This window comes from Phyllobates terribilis, unplaced genomic scaffold, assembly GCF_046119375.1.
Source record: "Phyllobates terribilis strain yellow unplaced genomic scaffold, ASM4611937v1 Scaffold_9__5_contigs__length_417890890, whole genome shotgun sequence".
NCBI classification, from domain to species: Eukaryota; Metazoa; Chordata; class Amphibia; order Anura; family Dendrobatidae; genus Phyllobates; species Phyllobates terribilis.
The window spans coordinates 5,956,889-5,979,712 of NW_027362769.1; the positions used below are offsets into that span (position 1 = coordinate 5,956,889).

The window sequence follows — 22,824 nt, forward strand, 5'->3', positions numbered from 1 at the left end:
CACCAGGATTAATATATGCAGTTGGATTAGTCCTTAGAAGGACTGTTAATTCAGATGGATATATAGCTTGCTGTGGAATGCCTAATACTTCACTAATAAACCGCCAATTCGCTCCCTCACTCAGCCCCACCTCTCCCTACTCTACCTGTCTCTGGGGTAGACTGTGACAAGTATAGGGTCATGAGGTCTTATATAGACCCGATGATGCTATGCAGCCAGCCAATCATTGTAATGCCGCAACCAACATGGCTTCTGCATTACAGTGAATGGCAGGCAATGTTTATTCACTAATCAAAAATCTAGAAAAGGACACATCAAATTCATAATAGGGTCATAACATCTCAAAATTTATTAGATCATAAAGTTAAAAACATGATAAGAGGAGAAAGGGAAAAAGGGGGAAATTTTTTTTAAAGAGGGGGCATACATACATGTATAAGTAAATATCAATAGTAGATAAAAAGATGACTCTCATGTCCACATAACATAGCTGGATATTCAGAGGATCTGTATATAACAGAATGTACTACAAGTGAACATATAATATGCGGAGAAACATGAGCTCAAAATATAATGAAGTTAGTATGAAATACTGACCCCCGTGGAACCACACCTCACATCCGACGCGCGTTTCGCCTATGCTTTGTCAAAGATGTTTTATTCACTGTCAAAAGAGCGCCAAACATGCGGAGCGGGGACCTGAGCTCCCGCCCTAGCATCCTGGAAGTACTCGCCGAGCGCCGAGCATCTTGAACAGTGAGATGCTCGGGCTAGTACCGAGCATGCTCGCTCATCACTAATCTTTACATTTAATTGACAAAATCTAATATAGTATTTTATTAAAAGTTGTTCATAACACTTTATTTAAAGGGACCAAGAGGAATGCCTGGAGAAAGAGGACGTATTGGACCTCAAGGCACACCTGTAAGTATTAATATTCATGATGACTGTATTCTATAAAGAGAAGTATTGACTTAATATAATAATATACATAGTAGGGGTAAATATAAAAAAGCCAAGTTTATCAATTAAGAAGTCAAACACAAAGTCCATGAGCTCTATGTTTTGACTTAGGATATATTTTCACAAATTATAAAAAATGCTTTCATTATTACGATACTTTTATGACGTAGATAATAAATCCCTTATGAGTCCTGTAACCATTTTGCATACAATGGATATTATGCCTTCACGAATATTGTTTCCCAAATTAGTTTTGTTCTCGTTTTTCATTTTTTTACTAAAAGGCATTGCTTCACAGCAGCCCTGTGGAACAAATCAATCAGAATGTAGTTCATGAATGGAGTCTGCCATGATAACACAAACTTTAATTTAAAGTAAAAATAAATATTTTCGCTATCCTCTCTAACACAATTGTTTCATTTATTATTTTTTTCAGGGTGCAAGAGGTGCCAATGGGCTTGTGGGGGCAGCTGGAGCAGTAGTAGGTTACCATATGATTTGCCAAATTATTTTGGTTAAGCTGTAAAAATATTCTGTAACTCATTCATTCAACTGTTCATTTTAGTAATTTAGTAATGTAGATATAACTTGCAATATTTCTTACAAGAGACACTTTTTGTTTCTTTCCTTTTTTTTTAAGCTTTTTGCACTTCTGGTTGCCAGAATGGTTATAAAAATGTATAAAACTATATGTATCCACATATTTTCTGAAATCTAAATATACTAATTAGACACTGCACACTCCTATCATTCAGCGAAGACAGGGCAGATGCAATTTATCACAGGGTTGGAGCAATTCCTTGAAACATCCAAGAACATAAGAAAGTTACAGCACCAGGGCTTCAGAATATACAGTATATTCAATAGGTTTCTTTGCCACCACATGTGCGAGACATTTCTCTTTACACTGAAGCTATATATATTTCCTGAAAGTAGATACCAAGAAAAAGCAAAATAGCATTTTATACACACACGGCACCTTGACTCAGCTTTGTGTCAATTTGTAATTTTCAATGCTTAAAATTTTTGTTTAAGACTAAAAGTCCGAACAAAACAGATAATTAGATGCAAAGTACTTAAAGAGTTTTAAGATGTGCCTGATTTTGACATGCCATATACAGTGGGTACGGAAAGTATTCAAACCCCTTTAAATTTTTCACTCTTTTTTTTTCATTGCAGCCATTTGGTAAATTCTAAAAAGTTCATTTTTTTCTCATTAAAGTACACTCTGCACCCCATCTTGACTGAAAAAAACAGAAATGTAGAAATTTTTGTAAATTTATTAAAAAAGAAAAACTGAAATATCACATGGTCATAAGTATTCAGACCCTTTGCGCAAACACTCATATTTAAGTCACAAGCTGTCCATTTTCTTGTGATCCTCCTTGAGATAGTTCTACTCCTTCATTGGAGTCCAGCTGTGTTTAATTAAACTGATAGGACTTGATTTGGAAAGGCACACACCTGTCTATATAAGACCTCACAGCTCATAGTGCATGTCAGACCAAATGAGAATCATGAGCTCAAATGAACTGCCCAAGGAGCTCAGAGACAGAATTGTGGCAAGGTACAGATCTGGCCAAGGTTACAAAATAATTTCTGCATTAATCAAGGTTCCTAAGAGCACAGTGGCCTCCATAATCCTTAAATGGAAGAAGTTTGGGACCACCAGAAGTCTTCCTAGACCTGGCCGTCCAGCCAAACTGAGCAATCGTGGGAGAAGAGCCTTGGTGAGAGAGGGAAAGAAGAACATCAAGATCACTGTGGCTGAGCTCCAGAGATGCAGTAGGGAGATGGGAGAAAGTTCCACAAAATCAACTATCACTGCAGCCCTCCACCAGTCTGGCCTTTATGGCAGAGTGGCCCAATGGAAGCCTCTCCTCAGTGCAAGACATATGAAAGCTCGCATAGAGTTTTCTCAAAAACACATGAAGGACTCCCAGACTATGAGAAATAAAATTCTCTGGTCTGATGAGACGAAGATAGAACTTTTTGGTGATAATTATAAGTGGTATGTGTGGAGAAAACCCAGGCACTGCTCATCACCTACCCAATACAATCCCAACAGTGAAACATGGTGGTGGCAGCATCATGCTATGGGGTTGTTTTTCATCTGCAGGGACAGGACGACTGGTTGCAATTGAAGGAAACATGAATGCGGCCAAGTACAGAGATATCCTGGATGAAAACCTCTTCCAGAGTGCTCTGGACCTCAGACATGGCCGAAGGTTCACCTTCCAACAAGACAATGACCCTAAGCACACAGCTAAAATAACAAAGGAGTGGCTTCAGAACAACTCTGTGACCATTCTTAACTGGCCCAGCCAGAGCCCTGACCTAAACCCAATTGTGCATCTCTGGAGAAACCTGAAAATGGCTGTCCACCAACGTTCACCATCCAACCTGATGGAACTGGAGAGGATCTGCAAGGAAGAATGGCAGAGGATCCCAAAATCCAGGTGTGAAAAACTTGTTGCATCATTTCCAAGAAGACTCATGGCTGTACTAGCTCAAAAGGGTACTTCTACTCAGTACTGAGCAAAGGGTCTGAATACTTATGACCATGTGATATTTCAGTTTTTCTTTTTGAATAAATTTGCAAAAATTTCTACATTTCTGTTTTTTTCAGTCAAGATGGGGTGCAGAGTGTATTTTAATGAGAAAAAAAATGAACTTTTTGGAATTTACCAAATGGCTGCAGTGAAACAAAGAGTGAAAAATTTAAAGGGGTCTGAATACTTTCCGTACCCACTGTATGCATGTGTAAAATGAAAGTACTTTATTGGGATAAATGAAAAAATATTCAGATCCATATCAATTAAAAAGTGAGGTAAAATCTGAAAAATTCCTGCTTTATCAGTATTTCTTTAATAAATATAAAGGCATGCTCATGGTTTTTTGATAAACAAAATATTTTTTAACCAATAGGGTCCAATAGGCTTGAGTGGAGCTCCGGGATTTCCTGGTGTCCCTGGTATGAAGGTAAGGAACATTTTTAGAAATTTTTTTCAGTTCAGTTGACGATTATTTAATTCTGCATCTTCCTTTATAGACAGTTAATTATTTTCAATGAAACGTTTACTTTTTTACTACTAAAGAGGGACTATACAGAATACTGTGTAGCATGTTAAGGCATATTAGCAATATCGAAGGGAACCTCCTCTGAACAGCCCCTAATATAAGACCCATGGCGGCATGTAATATTCTATAATATGATATACAGTACAGACCAAAAGTTTGGACACACCTTCTCATTTAAAGATTTTTCTGTATTTTCATGACTTTGAAAATTGTACATTTACACTGAAGGCGTCAAAACTATGAATTAACACATGTGGAATTATATACTTAACAAAAAAGTGTGAAACAACTGAAAATATGTCTTATATTCTAGGTTCCTCAAAGTAGCCACCTTTTGCTTTGATGACTGCTTTGCACACTCTTGCCATTCTCTTGATGAGCTTCAAGAGGTAGTCACCGGAAATGGTTTTCACTTCACAGGTGTGCCCTGTCAGGTTTAATAAGTGGGATTTCTTGCCTTATAAATGGGGTTGGGACCATCAGTTGTGTTGTGCAGAAGTTAGGTGGATACACGGCTGATAGTCCTACTGAATAGACTGTTAGAATTTGTATTATGGCAAGAAAAAAGCAGCTAAGTAAAGAAAAACGAGTGGCCATCATTACTTTAAGAAATGAAGGTCAGTCAGTCCAAAAAATTGGGCAAACTTTGAAAGTGTCCCCAAGTGCAGTTGCAAAAACCATCAAGCGCTACAAAGTAACTGGCTCACATGAGGACCGTCCCAGGAAAGGAAGACCAAGAGTCACCTCTGCTTCTGAGTATAAGTTTATCCGAGTCACCAGCCTCAGAAATCGCAGGTTAACAGCAGCTCAGATTAGAGACCAGGCCAATGCCACACAGAGTTCTAGCAGCAGACACATCTCTACAACAACTGTTAAGAGAAGACTTTGTGCAGCAGGCCTTCATGGTAAAATAGCTGCTAGGAAACCACTGGTAAGGACAGGCAACAAGCAGAAGAGACTTGTTTGGGCTAAAGAACACAAGGAATGGACATTAGACCAGTGGAAATCTGTGCTTTGGTCTGATGAGTCCAAATTTGAGATCTTTGGTTCCAACCACCGTGTCTTTGTGCGACGCAGAAAAGGTGAACGGATGGACTCTACGTGCCTGGTTCCCACCGTGAAGCATGGAGGAGGAGGTGTGATGGTGTGGGAGTGCTTTGCTAGTGACACTGTTGGGGATTTATTCAAAATTGAAGGCATACTGAACCAGCATAGCTACCACAGCATCTTGCAGCGGCATGCTATTCCATCCGGTTTGCGTTTATTTGGACCATCATTTATTTTTCAACAGTACAATGACCCCAGACACACCTCCAGGCTGTGTAAGGGCTATTTGACAAAGAAGGAGAGTGATGGGGTGCTACGCCAGATGACTTGGCCTCCACAGTCACCAGTCTGAACCCAATCGAGATGGTTTTGGGTGAGCTGGACCGCAGAATGATGGCAAAAGGGCCAACAAGTGCTAAGCATCTCTGGGAACTCCTTAAAAATTGTTGGAAGGCCATTTCCGGTGACTACCTCTTGAAACTCATCAAGAGAATGGCAAGAGTGTGCAAAGCAGTCATCAAAGCAAAAGGTAGCTACTTTGAAGAACCTAGAATATAAGACATATTTTCAGTTGTTTCACACTTTTTTGTTAAGTATATAATTCTACATGTGTTAATTCATAGTTTTGATGCCGTCAGTGTGAATGTACAATTTTCATAGTCATGAAAATACAGAAAAATCTTTAAATGAGAAGGTGTGTCCAAACTTTTGGTCTGTACTGTAGCTGATGTCAATTTAAGTAGTAAAATCAGCTGTTTGCCAGGGATTAGATTAGCCAGTCCACAGGGGTCTTAATGTGTACAGGGGAAGGACAGCTGTATCTAATATGAGTTTACATGTAGTGACGGCCATGAATACATTGTATTTCATCTATTGGCACAGAAATCAGTTACTTTTGGTGTATAGATAAGCAAATAATTTATGTCTGCAGGTGCTATCTAGTCACTATGATGGAGACAGCTGAAAATGTTACAGTTGGAAAAATCCAGTGTTTCATTTGCCACAAGATAATAAACCGCAGACTGCTTAATACAATAAAAGTTTTCATTCCTCTTAAAAGTGTGTAATCAGTTACTTTCTCAAGCATACTTGGCTTTATAAGATTCCCAAAAGCACTTTAAAAAATTGGAATGAAAATTGTTTGGCACAGTAAATGGGAACACTGGGAAATGCCTAAGGAGGCTTCTATTTGTTTCCAGGAAAGACGTCTCTGTGAACCGTTCAACCAATTTTCAGGAATTACAAACGGAACTGATCTAGAATTGATTGTACAACAAGTTTAATCTAGAAATTCGAACTATTCTTAAATTATACATGGAGTTTGTGATATATTGGGATAGACGAGGTATCCTTTACAGTGATTCCTGACTCTTACAGAGAACATATCATTTTCATTTATGAAGAGACAATAGGTATATCTTCTTAGTATGTACTGATGTATGTGGTAAACAAATGGTGCATTTAGATTAATATGACATCAAATTAATTAATATCTAATTACATTATAAAAAGATTTAATGGTCAACATTTACAAAGTAAGGTGTATTTTATGCAAGTCAAAATGGAAAGGGTAGTTGGTGAGATTTGTGCCAAAAACCTTGCACATTTTCAGCTTTCAAACAGACAAAAAATCTTTCTACATGTGATATGGGTAATTTTCTATTACTCCTAGTGTTACATTCTGTGAAATTAATACATTTTGTCACAATTCATTTTTAATTTTTAATCTTTCATTATACATGATCTTAATAGAAATGCCAGTACTTGATGGCTTTATTATGATAGTCAATCATCAAATCATCAGCCAAGTTCAATAGATTTTCCTGGAGTATTTTTTGTGAAGCCATGCACGTAAGCACTGGCCAACCAGTATCTCAATGTCAGCCATGACTAGTGTTGAGCATTCCGATACTGTAATATCGGGTATCGGCCGATATTTGCGGTATCGGAGTTCCGATACTGAGTTCCGATACTTTTACAATATCGAATACCGGAATCGGAAGTTCCCATAATGCCTGCGCTCTGCAGTGTCTCTGAAGGATGACAAGCTGGATGGCAGCGCTCAGCTGCGATCCAGCCTGTCATCAGAATGCCATCCCAGCGTGAAAGAATTCTCCTGATTGTTGAAAAGCCGGCGGGCGGTAAAAAGCCGCCGGCTTTTAAACAATCACACAGCCCCATACTGCTTCCCTGCAGCCTCCCACCCCGATCCTCCACTCCCCTCGCCACCTCCCAACCCGATCGTAAGTTAGGACCGGGCGGGGAGCGCAGCACCAAGGAGCGGGGAGCGAAGAACCCGGGCGGGGAAGCCGGCAGTGAAAAGACTTCACCGCCGGCTTTCCCGTTCTGTGCTGCGCTCTCCCGCCGGTTATTTCAAATGATCAGCTGAGGTATCAGGTGATGCCGATCAGCTGTTCATTTGAAGTCGCCGCGGTGCCCTCAGAGGGTTCATGTGAATTCATGCTTGCTGCACCTCCCAGACCATCAGACCGGTCATGATTATTGTGTGCGTGCAGGCAGACATAGGCCGATGTGACACTACTACTCCCATCGGCCTATGTCTGTCCCCCGTCCACTCGTGCCAGCAGGATCAGCTCGATGGGAGCAGTAGTTCCCATCAGCCTGATCCTGCTATTTAAACTGCCCCATATGTTATTTTTACCCCTATACGTGTTTTATTCTTTTAGGCCCCCATATATGTATTTTTGTTGTTTTTGGTCCCCAATAAATTTTAAATACATTTCATTGGTGGCCAGTGGTTACCTAAAATAAATTAGTTTATACATTACCTGTCCCCGCCGATCGCCACCTAAAATAAAGTAAAAAATAAAAAAATACACCTATACTCACCTAGACACCTAATTCCCCGAAGCCATCCATCTCCTGTAATAAAATATAAAATAATAAACCACAACCTTATCCTTACCCCTCCGTAGTAGTCCACGAGTGTCCCACGAAGATCTCCAGTTTAGAGCAGCCACATAGAATGTAACCTATGGATGCACCATTTCTGGGGTGGCTGACGGCTGGTGTTTCTAGCCTGGGAGGGGGCCAATATTCATGGCACCCTTCCTGGTCTATTAATATCAGCCCCCAGCTGTCTGCCTAGCCTTTGCTAGCTATTAAAATAGGGGGGACCCCACGTCATTCTTTTTGGGGGGTCTCCCATTTTAATAGCTAGTAAAGGCTAGGTATTCAGCTGGGGGCTGATATTAGTAGCCTGGGAAGCTCCGTGGGTATTACCCCCTTCCCAGGCTTCAAACATCTGCCCCAGCCGTCTGCTTAACCTCCGCTAGAGACTAAAATTATGGGGGATCCCACGCCAATTTTTTTTTTTTAATAAATCCTTTATTTTAACACTAAATGACACTTGAGGGGTTAATAAAGATGCAGTCCCTAAATTATTATTTATTTTTTAATTAATTTTTCCAAAAAAATTTGACGTGGGCTTTGCAATATTTTTGTATGCCAGCCAGGTACAGCATCCAGGAACGGGATGCTCCCAACTCCCAGCTGCCTATTTGTACCTGGCCAGACACAACAATATAGGGAAGCCCTTTTTTTTTTTATTATTTCATGAATTTCATGAAATAATTTAAAAAAAATTGACGTGGGGCTTTGCACTATATTTGTGTCCAGCCAGGTACAGCAGGCAGGAACGGGCTGCCCCCAACCACCAGCTGCCTATTTGTACCTGGTTGGACACAACAATATAGGGAAGCCCTTTTTTCTTAATTATTTCATGAATTTCATGAAATAATTAAAAAAAAAAAATACGTGGGGCTTCGCCCTATTTTTGTGTCCAGCCAGGTACAACTAGGCAGTCGGGGGCTGGAATCTGCAGCGCAGGGAGGCCCAAGCTTTCTGCCCCCCCCCCCCCCCACTGCAAATTGCAGTCCGCAGCCACCCCGGAAAATGGCGTTCATAGAAGCTCCACCTTCTGGCGCTGTACCCAACTCATCCAGGGCCCTGGTGCAGTGGCTCACTGGGTAATAAAGGGGTTAGGGCTAGCTTGGCATTATCAGCTGGCCCTAAGCCCGAAATTATTGGGTCACGCCAATATTAGACATGACCGCCATGAATTTCTAGTAAAGTATTTAAAATAAACACAAACACCCAGAATAAAATCCTTTAATTGAAATAAAGACACAATTCTTTATTGTTCTAAATTAAACCATACTTACCGTCACACCCATTCCAGCTGAAGCCAACGATCTCCTGCAATAAAAGAAAAATAATAAACCAACATGATCCTTACCTTTCCATGGTTCCCAGGACAGCTCCAGCTCTGCTACATCGAGATGACAGGCTGGACCGCAGCCGAAAGCTGCCATCCAGCCTGTCGTCCCGCAGACACTGAGAAGCTCAGGCATGCTTGCGCTCCTCAGTGTCAGGCTGTGACGGCATCCAGATGAGCCGAGTCTCTCACGCTCACCGCATGCGCAGGAGAATTCTCCCACGCTATCAGTGACGTGCATGAGGTGAGCTGAGTTCATTGTCGGCTCATCTTTATTCCGTCACAGCAAGCGTGCCTGCGCTTCTCAGTGTCTGCGGGATGACAGGCTGGATGGCAGCTTTCTGCTGCGGTCCAGCCTGTCATCTCGATGTAGCAGAGCTGAAGCCGTCCTGGGAACCATCGAAAGGTAAGCATGAGGTTGCTTTATTATTTTTCTTGTATTGCAGGAGATCGTTGGCTTCAGCTGGAATGGGCGTGACGGTAAGTATGGTTTAATTTAGAACAATAAAGAATTTATTTCAATTAAAGGACTTTATTCTGGGTGTTTGTGTTTTTTTAACTTTCACTATGGGGTTAGTAATGGGGGTGTCTTATAGACGCCTCTCCATTACTAACCTGGGCTTGATGTCAGCTGGCATTATAAGCTGACATCAACCCCAGCCCTATTACCCCACTGCCACCGCTACAGGGCAGTGGGAAGAGCGAGGCTAAGTGCCAGAATTGGCGCATCCTATGGATGCGCCATTTCTGGTGCGGCTGACGGCTGGTGTTTCTAGTCTGGGAGGGGGCCAATAATCATGGTACCCTTCTTGGGCTATTAATATCAGCCCCCAGCTGTCTGCCTAGCCTTTGCTAGCTATTAAAATAGGGGGGACCCCACGTCATTTTTTGGGGGGATCCCCCATTTTAATAGCTAGTAAAGGCTAGGTATTCAGCTGGGGGCTGATATTAGTAGCCTGGGAAGCTCTGTGGGTATTACCCTCTTCCCAGGCTTCAAACATCTGCCCCAGCCGTCTGCTTAACCTCCGCTAGAGACTAAAATTACGGGGAACCCCACGCCAATTTTTTTTTAAATAAATCCTTTATTTTAACACTAAATGACAAGTACAGTAAGCAACACTGTCACTGTACTTATTATATATGTGACTGACATGTTTCTATGTATCTAATCTATGTGTGAAGCTCTCTTCTTTCTTTTCTAAATTGTCGGGTACCGGTGTATGCCGCTGCTGAATTGCTGGCTTTTCATGTTTCACTGTGAGCACTGTTCCCATCGATTTGGGCAACCACCTACCCCAATACATTTTACATTATTGTTAGTTGTTTTCCTTCATGTAGAATTAACCTACAAGGAAAGAAAGGGTTTATTTTCATTCCGATATTTGTGTCCCATTGACTTGCATTGGTTTCCGGTATCGGAATCGGCGATATCCGATACTTTTTGGGTATCGGCCCGATCCAATCCGATCCAATATTTCCTGATATCGGAAGGTATCGCTCAACACTAGCCATGACATTTCACTCTACTATTTGTTTGTTGGCAGTTAGAAATATGATATTGGGTATTCCTGAGCTAATCCACAAGATCATATTAGATTCTGCCTTCTCTATGTTTTTGCCATATCAAAGAAATAATTGCTGTATGGGCATTGTCATTATCACATTTATAAAATAGAATAATTTTCATCTAATCTCTAATTAGAAGGATTAGCACAGGACAGCGTTGTATCTTTTGCTGCAAAATCGGAAAATTGTTCTAATTATAATCCCAATGAAGTCAGACTAAAAGGGTTATAATTACTATCCCATAAAGTTATGGTATATCGCTAACATGGATGCTTGAATTGAACTACAGCTGTGTAGCTAGTTGTGGAATATAAAATAAACATGAAATTACTACTTCATTGGATTCTGTATATTGAACATGTATTGTGGACAGATCTGTAATGCTCCATATTACACACCATATTACAGGATTAAACGTAAGAGGTAATTTTGGTACTGGTAGTCCTCGTGTGGGTTATTTTTCTATTACTTGTGTTAATGCTGTATTGTAACAAACAAGCATAAATACAATTGTAAAAGATGCAGATATTGTTGGAAAATTGAATTGTTCCTGTTCACTACTTAAACAAAAGCGACATCATATAACCATGACGTCAATCAATGTATGACTTTAATGGTATGTTTTAATCTCTTCAACTTTCCATTAAACAAGGGTGAAGCTGGCCCAACTGGTGCACGTGGTCCTGAAGGTCCTCAAGGTCCAAGAGGTGAAACTGGTTCCCAAGGACACGCCGGATCACAAGGTCTTCAGGTATGTTTGTTTTCATGGTAATTTGGAAGTGAAAGTGCACCACAATATGAAAAAACTTGAAAAAAGAAAAAGATCAAAGAAAAAAACATCAAATACAATAATACAATGAAATAGTACCACGTTGGTTAGTTTTAAAAATGGGAATAATAATTATCTCTGTTAAATCAGTTACATTTTGCTTTTAGGGTACAGCAGGGACTGATGGAACTGGTGGAGCTAAAGGGCCAACTGTAAGTAACATATAACTGACAATGAACATTTTCCTTGGAATTTGTGCATTTTATGACATTATATTTTCTCTCCCAGGGAGGTCCTGGTGTTGCTGGTCCACCTGGACTTATAGGACCACCTGGGTCTCCTGGACCTCAAGGAAGTACTGGCGCTCCTGGTATCAGAGGCTCAGTGGTAAATATGACATGTTATTGTAAACTAAATTAATCAATTTTGAGTTATGTGTAGACCAAAAATTGCCCATCTTTAATTATATTTTAAACCATGATGATTAAGTGATTACCTGAAATTAGAAATGTTGTCTGCACAAAATATCAATATACAGTATAGTTTTCCATAGCAATCACAATCATTTCAATTATAAGTTGTTATTCAAAGTATGAGGCTGGCTCTGGAGATGAGGCTGCTTCATACCAATTTGACGTGGATCGCTGTAGTTAAACCATTTAAATTCCGTCATAAATCATCAATCTCTCCCAGTGATATTTAAGTGGCACCATGCTGGTGTTTCCATTGGCTCCCCTCGACACGATTATAGGAAACCAATGGAAGGGGCTACCATCGCTGCCAGAGGCCTGCTGTCGGCCCCATGTCTGCCATTTTGGTGCATGGTACTCCTTCAATACTGTGGCATTGCAGTATGCAGTCATGGCCGAAAGTGTTTGCACCATTGAAATTGCTCCAGAAAATGAAGTATTTTTCCCAGAAAATTATTGCAGTTGCACATTTTTTTTATACATACATTTATATACGGTCAATATGGCCATGTGAGGACTTGTCTTTTGCAGGTGGAGTTGTACTTTTAAATAGCACCATTAGTTTTACCATATAGTGTACTGAAAAACAGGAAAAGAAATCCAAGGGCAGTGAAATTGCAAAAAAAAAGTGCAATTCCATAATTGTTTTTTTTTTACCATGTTCACTAAATGCTAAAACTGACCTGCCATTATGATTCTCCAGGTCATTATGAGTTCACAGATACCAAACATGTATAGGTTCGTTATTATTTAAGTGGTGAAAAAAAAATCGAAAGTTTGTAAAAAAAAAAAAAGTTGCCATTTTCCGAGACCCTTAGCGTCTCCATTTCTCGGGATCTGGGGCTGGGTGAGGGCTTATTTTTTGGGCGCCGAGATGATGTTTTTATTGATACCATGTTGGGATAGATACAATGTTTTGATCGCCTGTTATTGCATTTTATTGCAATGTTGTGACGACCAAAAAACCTTAATTCTGAGATTTAGATTTTTTTCTTGTAATGCCGTTTACTGATCGGATTAATTCTTTTAAATTTTGATAGATCGGGCATTTCTGAACACGGCGATACCAAATATGTGTATTTTTTTTCATTTTATTTTGAATGGGGCAAAATTGGGGCTATTTGAACTTTTATATATATATATATATATATATATATATATTTATATATATATATATACATACATTTTTTTTAAGTTTTTTTTACTTGCTTCAATAGTCCCCTTAGTAGAATTGAAGGTGCGATCATCTGATTGCCTGTGCTAAATATAGCAGGGCTTCAGCAGAATTGATCATCTGTTATGAGCGCTGGCCACAGGGCGGTGCTCATAGCAGATCAGCAATAACAATTACGGGTCTCCTGCAGACCCCGGTTTGTCATGCCCCGCGATTATGTGACACGGGCACCGTTGGGCGGGTCTTATCACACACTCCGGCAGTTAAACGCCAATCAGCTGTCATGTGTTGAAAAACTGAGAGAACTACTTCATTTTCTGGGACTGTTTGAAGGGTGCCAGCACTTTCAGCCATGACTGTATTGTATAAGCAATCACAGGTTCCAGTGCCCTAAGCGTACTAAAAATTGAACGAAAAATAGTTTTTTTTTTAAATATATTAAAGTTTAAATCCCCCTTTTCTCCCTTCAAAAATAAAGAAATTTAAACAAAAATTATAAAATTAACATATTTACTATTGTCATGTCTGATAAAGTTCGATCTATCAAAATATTTAAAGAGTAAGAAAAGAACAAAAAAAATCAAAGCATCAGATTTGCCTTTTTGTTGTTTGCCGCACTTCCTCAAAAAATGCAATTAAAACAATTAAAATATATACTCCAATATGGTATAAATAAAGGAAAATGAGACACACAAAAAAAAAACCAATATCGTTCCATTGACTGTAAAATACAGATGATACGAATCCAAGAAAGTGATGACGCAAACTGTTTCTTTTTTAAATATAAATCTTAAAAGTAGCAACTGCCATCTCCTATCTCATTAATGTAACAATCTGTCTTCACTGAATACAGATTTTACATCAGGATTGAGAATTTTGAGAATCAATTATCAGTCCTGGTGGTGAAAGAAGCAGATTTCTCTGATAAAAGATATTACAAAGTTACTTATTTTCATATGTGCTGTTGATTTCTGAATTAAAAACAATTGTTACTCTTTAATATAAAAGATAAATGATAAAAAAGACACATTTGTCTTACATTGTCAGTTTTCGCCCCTTTCCAGCTAAGCTATCCCCTCCTTGTGAAGCTATGACCCCATGTTAGATAATATGCAGTTTTACTAGAATGATAAATAGGTCTAAAAATAAAAACACTATTTGCACCAAAATGCACCAAAATGTCCAGGAGCGCGAAGGAAAGTATTTTTTAAGCTATATTAACTTCTTTCCATCTTCAGCCATTTATATTTAAGCCTTGAATGGAAGGCTTTCAAGATGGATCTCTGCACAGTCTGGCTTCACTTGGCTGGGGCTCATGTGGAAGACCCTCATAGGCTGCCTGTTTATAGCATTCAGGCCATTCATCATAATTCTCTGCGCTGTTCATATGCCAATAAAGGAGCTTCTGAATTCTGTATGTGCAAATGTGTTTTATCTGTTTAATGTCTGCTATAATAGGAGAAAGCAGAGCAAACTAGGGAAGCAGCCTTGTGAGTAAATCATGTGACCACTGACATTTTATTTCTTATGGATGTAGGACACACAGTTTTTCATGTGCTTATTATGTCCATGGGTAGCAAGGTGCCTTCCAGTGAAGAGCTAGGGTCTGGGATCAGGATTTGGAGCAGTAGCATAAACTAATATAACATGACAGTATGACATCATTTTACTATGAAGGGGCCAACCTTTTTAAGAAGTAGTTTTGTAATACTGTGTATTCTAGGTAATGTTAAAAATATGTTTGTGCAATAAACCACATAATAAAAATGTGCTATTACTCAAAGGGTGATCCAGGTGTCCCTGGTTTTAAAGGTGAAGCTGGACCCAAAGGGGAACCTGTAAGTATTTGTAGGAACTTTTATCTACATTTACTTCTGTAAGTTGTATATGATGTCTACTGGGAGGAAAACTGTTTATCAAACAAGCAGTAATTAGAGAAAACTAAAGAAAACTTTGTGTTGAAACAGGGTCCACATGGTCCACAAGGTGCAACAGGTCCACAAGGTGAAGAGGGGAAAAGAGGTCCCCGTGGAGACCCCGGATCAATAGGTCCTCTAGGAGCAGTTGGAGAAAGGGTAATTCCGTTTTTATTGAAAACAGAATGGATGACATTATAAAAATTGGAAAAAAGGATTTTCCGATACAGACTTTCATAGCTTATGGGGGCAGTATATGTGATGGGATGACAACTGTTTGTGGGGAAAACCCCTTCATCCCTTTGTATTTATTAAAAATAAAGTTTAAATAGAAAACTTTACTTTAAGTTCTAATGGAAATTCAATAATTCATTTCACATTCATTGTACTTCATGTTTTACAGCTCTGTAGTTGTATCCAAGATGAATAATAGTTAAATCAATGAGTAATGCTTTGGAAATTCAAAATTTGTGGAGGAATTTTAGTAAAATAAATTGTAGTAATATTTAGGCTTTTGCCCATTACGTTTGGTGGGACAGTTTTTAACAGTCCTACTGACATAAGAATAAAATATTTTCCTCTGTAAACAGGTTCAGAGACCGTATTTTCAAACAGTAATGTTTGATGTTTGTTCTACATTAAGCTTTGTCACAATGCAGTCTATGAATAGGTAGCGGCAAAGTTTCAATACGAAAGGCTTTACATGTAAAAAGCTACCTAATACATTATGGTCAAAATATTTAATCATTATTAACATATATCATTTATAACATTAGGGTGCCCCTGGTAATCGTGGGTTTCCTGGATCAGATGGGCTTTCTGGACCTAAGGTAAGAATATTAGCTTTGATTGGTTCATTACCTAAAGTGCGCATACAGTGGCATATAACATATGTTTAGGATTATTATCCATTTGTAGAAGCCATCCTCTTTTCAACTGCAGCTTTTTTACAGATTATGTTATGTTTGCATCAAGAATTTGTTGACATTTCATTGAATCCATTCTTCTCTGTACCCGTGAAATGTTCCCTGTGCCATTGGCTGCATCACAACCCCAAAGCATGATTGATCCACCCCCATGCTTAATGGTTGGCGAGATGTTTTTTTCCTGAAATTCTGTGCCCTCTTTTCTCCACATACACCTTTGATCATTGTTGCCAAAGAGTTCTATTTTAACATCATTGGTCCACAGGACTTGTTTCCAAAATGCATCAGACTTGTTTAGATGTTCTTTTCCATACTTCTGATGCTGAATTTTATGTTTATGGCACAGGAGAGGTTTTCTTTTGATGACTCTTCCATGAAGACCATATTTGTGCAGGTGTCTCTGAACAGTAAAACAATGTACCACAACTCCAGAGTCTGCTAAAGCTTTCTGAAGGTCTTTTGCAGTCAAGCGGGGGTTCTGATTTGTCTCTCTAGCAATTTTATGAGCAGCTCTCATTAAAATTTTGCATGGTCTTCAAGACCTTACAATGACCTCCACTGTTCCAGTTAACTTCCATTTCTTAATTACATTTCAAACTGAGGAAAGGGCAACTTGAAAATGTTTTGCTATCTTCTTATAGTCTTCTCCTGCTTTGTGGGCCTCCGCTATTTTCATTTTCAGAGTGTTAGGCAGCTGCTTAGAAGATACCCATGGTTGCTGTTTTATGACACAAGGTTAGAGGAGGCTGGGTTTTTATAAAGCTAAGAAATTTGCATCACCTTGCCTTTCCTAAAGATGACAGTGAACAAGCCATAACCCTAACAGGCTAATTAAGGTCTGAAACCTTGGTCAAAGTTATTTGAGCACACAGATCTCCAAGGGTTCCCATACTGTTGCATTGGCCCATTTTCCTTTTTGTCATTTTTAAAATGAAAAATTACTATATATATATATATATATATATATATATATATATATATATACCAAAGATACAAAGGAATTGTGTCATCTATAACTTTAGGCCCCGGGCTGCCCAAACATTTGCACGCAATCCATAAAATGCCCTTATAATACAGGTATATGTTCTTATATGCCAAGAATATAGTACATCGAAGTATTAAATACATATATATTTATCATTATGGATATTTGTTTTTAATTATGCATTTATTTTTTAGGCAGTCTTTAAAGCAACACATTTTATTAGTTCTCCATCTGTAAAGTATTAACACAAACCTTTGCAGGGTGCTCAAGGAGAACGAGGAATAGCTGGGGTTTCAGGACCTAAAGGAGCTTCTGGGGACCCTGGTCGTCTAGGAGAGCCTGGTCTTCCTGGTGCTAGAGTAAGTAAGACATATCTGTACATATAATGCATTTGTATTATATTCTGATTTACATTTCTATTAAACATTGTCTATTTTTTTATTCATATGATTTGTTTAACTGTTGTTAGGCAAGATATACCCCAATAGTCTAGGAACATGAAGCAGATCCATATTACATGGTTATTGTCCGTTAAGAAACACAGTAGAAAACAGTGATTAGTTTTGTATAATCAAATCCCTGTACAACATAAGGGTAAACTTCCTATAAGGCGCCTAGCGTGTGAAGGCGGTCATCTTTAGACAACATCCTTTTTATCTTAAAGATCCTTGAACAATACACAGTTTGTTACTAAAAAAAGCATCAAAGGAAAAACAAGTGCCCAACACCAACCAGTTTCAGGCGGATGGAGGAACAGTTCCTTCTTACTTTTTAACCTATTACAGCATGGGAAGTCATTCCTTTGTCCTCCTTTATGGTTACTGTCAAGCACACACCTTTCCTGAAGCTCCTACAAACCCCATACAGGGCTTAGTGGGACTTTTCACCTCTGAATTTATTTTTAATTTTTAGAATTTTTAAACTTCCTTTTCTGCTAGATTGGCTTGTTACCAATGCAGCACTAAATTCTCTATTTTATCTTGTAACATTATACAATAAATAGTTTGAGCATTTTCTGCTATAAAACCCTGCAGCAAAATGCAGTGCTATAACCCTATTACCCATATGCTGCTGTATGTTTGCCAATGTTACATTTTTTTGTGGTTTTACACTGTTTTATAGAGATTTCCAGTTTCATGTAAACTCAGTCTTGCACATAGCAGATATTGCCTCAAAGAATCACATTTTATTTTCCACTGATCATTGAAGTATCCAGGGATTCGCTTTGTAATGAAAAACATGTATCATGTTGTGCTGTTCATGCAGTATATCTCCCGAGGGAGGTATGGGAAGATTACTAATGTATCTTACTTCTGTTCTAGGGTCTGACTGGAAACCCTGGAGTCCTAGGTCCAGAAGGCAAACCAGGACCAGTGGTAACGCATATTGTATTATATATTATATACCTATGGATATTTAAGGAGGAAATAAGCAAAGACCTTTTGTTGACTAAGATTTAGGCATATTCTCTTGACTATTCTCTATGACTATTGCACTTTGGGCAGTACTGTTAGAAGAAACAGTCTGACACCCATTGAGCATCGCCCTTAGGTCTGAATGCAAATATTGTAATATATGGTCCTTAAAGCAAACAATGACAAGTGGTAAAATGTATTATATTATATACCTCTGTATATTTAAGATTATGTTTTTAACTAATGTAATTAATTATTAGGAGTGAAAATTCTGATGAACGTTTGTTGATGGCTGTCCAGGTGGACTCTCTCACTAGTGCACTCTGGGTGCAGCTGGCTATTCACCAGTCCAAAATCTATCTTGCTTGAGTCTAAATCTAATTAATGAAACTTAAAGGGGTTTTCCCATGAACGAAAGTTCATTTAAAAAATGGTCTGTGTCTGACCGTGTGTGGAACATACCACATCTCCTGGGCAGGGGAGGAAGCAAAAGACAATGCAGATGGTACAGCAGGGGATCACAGAGGATTCCCCTGCCCAGGAGATGTGGTATGTTCCGTACATGGTCAGACACAGACCATTTTTAAAATTAACGTTTGTTTATGGGGAAACCCCTTTAATAGCCCAGGAGGCCTGGTCAACTACTTTAGAAATAATTATGAGATCCATTTAAAAAAGAGAAATGTGGTCCAGCAAAACAAATGTTTGTGCTTTAAAATGTCACAATAAATTCAAATATTTAAAAACTCCATCAAGTACCTACTGCCCACACTAGTAGAAACAGCAGAACTTCCCACACATTTCGACATTCAGCCTTAGTCCATTTTTAAGATTCCATTGATGTAATTGCTGCATGGAATTATAAGGAGACATGATTTTTATATTACTTGCAAATTTTAAAAGAGACATATGAGTGTAAAGAAAACTTACATTTTCAATTAAAATGGCAGAAAAGTTTTCATTGTAGATGATTCTATATTTTTTCTGTAAATCAAATATTCAGTTTTGTTTTGTTTTAGCAGTTTCTTTCATGTTGTTTTCTGTATTTAATATTACTGCTAATGCTTTTCATTCTATTTTTTTTGTCTTGCAGGGAGGTCCTGGAGAAGATGGTCGCACTGGTCCACCTGGTCCAATCGGAATACGTGGTGAAACTGGAACTATGGGGCCTGCTGGTCCAAAAGGCAACAGTGTATGTGCTATACCTGTTCTTTTTTTTTATTCAAAACCTTCATTATTTTTTCATTTTCACAATAATTAAAAAAATTATTGAACAGGGAGATCCTGGAAAGCCCGGAGAGCAAGGCAGTTCGGGAGCATCTGGACAAAGAGTATGTTACCATCTCATTTATTTCAGTATTTTTTAATTAGTCCCCAAATGTATCTTTCCAAAAATGTTACAATTTTTCTTATCTTGATCAGGGAGCTCCAGGAAAAGATGGTGAAGTTGGTCCTTCTGGTCCTGCTGGCCCACCAGTAAGGAAAACAAAACATAATAATATTGAGTAAAGATTATGCATATAAACATATATATAAACATATTTATTTATTTTTAAACCTTTTTTTCAATAATTTAGGGCCCAGCTGGTGAAAGAGGTGAACAAGGACCTCCTGGCCCTACTGGATTTCAGGTATTTTTCAAAATGCTAGATTAGATTATGTGTAATCTGATGTAGATTCCATGTAGTGACTTAAAGGGGTTTTCCAGCCTTAGAAGATTAGCATGCTTTCATTCTATGTGAGTGCAGACTGCTGAATCATGACACTGTGTGATGCACACACTGTTACTATTCTCCTATATTCTCGTGCTCATAGCAGGTCACGTACCGATTGGACTCTCCTCCACTTCTCAATGTCCTAGCAAGGGAGTCTAGTTAGCATGGGGCCTAACACCCATGCAGGTAATACAGAAAAATCGTGACAACACTGTCACGATTCAGCAGTCTGCAGTGACAGAAAGTGACTGCAGACTTTTCTACTTAGTCTAGACAACCCCTTTACAACTACACATATAGGTTCCATTTCATTCATGTAATTGGACCTTAAATTCTCACATATGTAAGTACATTAACCAAAATGGTTGTTTAGTCACCTATTTACACCCAACCCATAACAGTATTATTTACGGTAACTAAACTGGAACTACACTAAATTGAGACCCTGTCCTATTCACGAATCTTCCATGTGTCATTCTATACTTTAAATCAGCAAAATCTGGCTTGTAGTTCACCCTGCTGACAGCGGCAGTCAAATACTTCTTTTCAATTTCAAATAACAGGACCCATGGACTATGCTTTCCTAATGTCATAATGTTGCCCAGTGAGTATCATACAGAAGTGTTGTAGGGTGCACAGCATACAATGCATCCCTCTTTAATGTGTGATTGGGCAGGAGAGTGTTAGTGGAGGTTCACTGATTTTTAAGATCATTAGAATGGGATTTCTGCAACCTTTTTATATCATCAGATGTGGCTCTGCATACCTCAGAAAAATGTTTTATACTTGTCTTGTGCTGTATGTCAATAGCGCGGTCTGATGGGTGAATCCACATTGCGATTAGCGCCGCCTCGGTCCTTTCAAATGTTGCCACAGTCCCTTCAAACACCACCTCTTATAAGTGCATGTAAGTGGATGACGGCACTTCATCATCCACATAGTGCCCGAAGTCTTGCGCCTGCGCAGTGGAATCAGCGGACCGGACCCCAAAATTTATATACAGTGCAGGACAAGCTTAAAACACTTTTTCTGAGGTATGCAGAGGCACATCTGAGGATATTAAGGGGTTGCAGCAACCCCATTCTTATGATCTTGAAAGTCATGGGCATAGTTTCTAAGTCAAAAAATTGATGACAGGTTCCCTTTAAAGCACATACAGATAGGCTAATAGTGAGTGGATGACAGCACTATGTAACTAATCAGTGACAGGGAAGTTCTAAATGGACTAAGTATTGGAGCCAGCCCATGTCTCAAGTCTTCCACCAAACTCATATTTTATTTTTATGCTGTTGTATTACTGTATTTTTTATTGTTCAATAAACAACATGGTACTCGATGTTGGAGTGGTTTCAATCTTTGACCACTATTCAAAGTTCTATCACCAATGTTTCTAGTAACAACAGACACCTGTTGAGCTATTGTATTAATAAATTGACATAACAATTAAGAAAAACATTATAAAGCTTCCCCCATACATATTACATTGTTGCCATTTGAAACCATTGAACCAACCAATTTTGTTGGGACCACCGAATGTGTTTCATACAGGGAAAAAAGGATAGGGCATGTTAAATTTCACTGCACAGTTCTTTTATTTCTGTGGGAGATCAGCCAGTGCCTGAGCTTTCTGAAAGCCACTTACACTCCTCTCTCTTGAAAGCATATGTAAGCACGGATGAGCATGCTTGTGTATAGTGGAGTCACAGCAGATAATTGTCTGCTGATTGAGCATTTGGCTAACAGCCAGCTAAGGTGTGTGGACATCTTAAAAAGTAACCGTCATTTCAATTATTTTAATTTTAATTTTATAAATTAATAGTACACATGAAATAAAAAAACTTTTGTGATATATCTTATCAGAGAAATCAGCTTCTTTCTCCTCCTGAACCGATCATTCATTTTCAAATTTCTCAATTCATCGGTAAAATCTGTATTCAATGAAGACAGATTGTTACATTACTGAGATAGGAGATGGCAGGTGCTACTGATAAGATTTCTATGTAAAAGGGAAGATGGGAGGAGGGTGGAAACTCTGCTTTTATTTCCCCTTTCCCCCATACACCTTCCACATCCCATCTGCATAGAATCCTATCAGTAGCATCTGCCATCTCCTACTTTTAGTAATGTAAAAATCTGTCTTCAATGAATACAGATTTTATCCATGAATTGAGAATTTTAAAAACGAAAGATCAGTCTTGGCGAAAAAAGAAGCAGATTTCTCTGATAAGATATATTACAAATTTTCTTATTTTCATGTGTAGTATTGATTTATGAAATTCAAATCAAAACAATGGTTATTTTTCTAAGTTAATTTATCTGTGCACTGGTGTAGGTAATACATAAAAGCACAATAAATAAATAGTATATCATAATGTGTTCTCTGTACTTTACAGGGTTTACCAGGACCACCTGGACCTCCTGGAGAAACAGGGAAGCCAGGAGATGAAGTAAGTCATTACTTGCATATGTAATATGATTGCATAAATGGAAGTCTTCAAACAGAAGCTGGACAGACATCTGTCTGAAATGGTTTAGTGAATCCTGCATTGAGTTGGGGGGT

At 38.7% G+C, this 22,824-nt stretch overlaps 1 protein-coding gene across 2 annotated transcripts in view; it reads left to right on the forward strand.

The window, feature by feature from the left end:
- The window catches only part of COL5A2 (collagen type V alpha 2 chain), a 386,801-nt gene that overhangs the window by 299,736 nt on the left and 64,241 nt on the right, over positions 1-22,824 (forward strand). For both annotated transcript variants that reach the window (XM_073646296.1, XM_073646295.1), the window contains 16 exons: positions 871-924; positions 1,400-1,444; positions 3,892-3,945; positions 11,547-11,645; positions 11,831-11,875; positions 11,952-12,050; positions 15,092-15,145; positions 15,275-15,382; positions 16,000-16,053; positions 17,395-17,493; positions 18,457-18,510; positions 19,643-19,741; positions 19,827-19,880; positions 19,972-20,025; positions 20,127-20,180; positions 22,658-22,711. In XM_073646296.1, the coding sequence (XP_073502397.1) occupies positions 871-924; positions 1,400-1,444; positions 3,892-3,945; positions 11,547-11,645; positions 11,831-11,875; positions 11,952-12,050; positions 15,092-15,145; positions 15,275-15,382; positions 16,000-16,053; positions 17,395-17,493; positions 18,457-18,510; positions 19,643-19,741; positions 19,827-19,880; positions 19,972-20,025; positions 20,127-20,180; positions 22,658-22,711 (1,080 nt within the window). The remainder of the gene's footprint in view (positions 1-870; positions 925-1,399; positions 1,445-3,891; positions 3,946-11,546; positions 11,646-11,830; positions 11,876-11,951; positions 12,051-15,091; positions 15,146-15,274; positions 15,383-15,999; positions 16,054-17,394; positions 17,494-18,456; positions 18,511-19,642; positions 19,742-19,826; positions 19,881-19,971; positions 20,026-20,126; positions 20,181-22,657; positions 22,712-22,824) is intronic.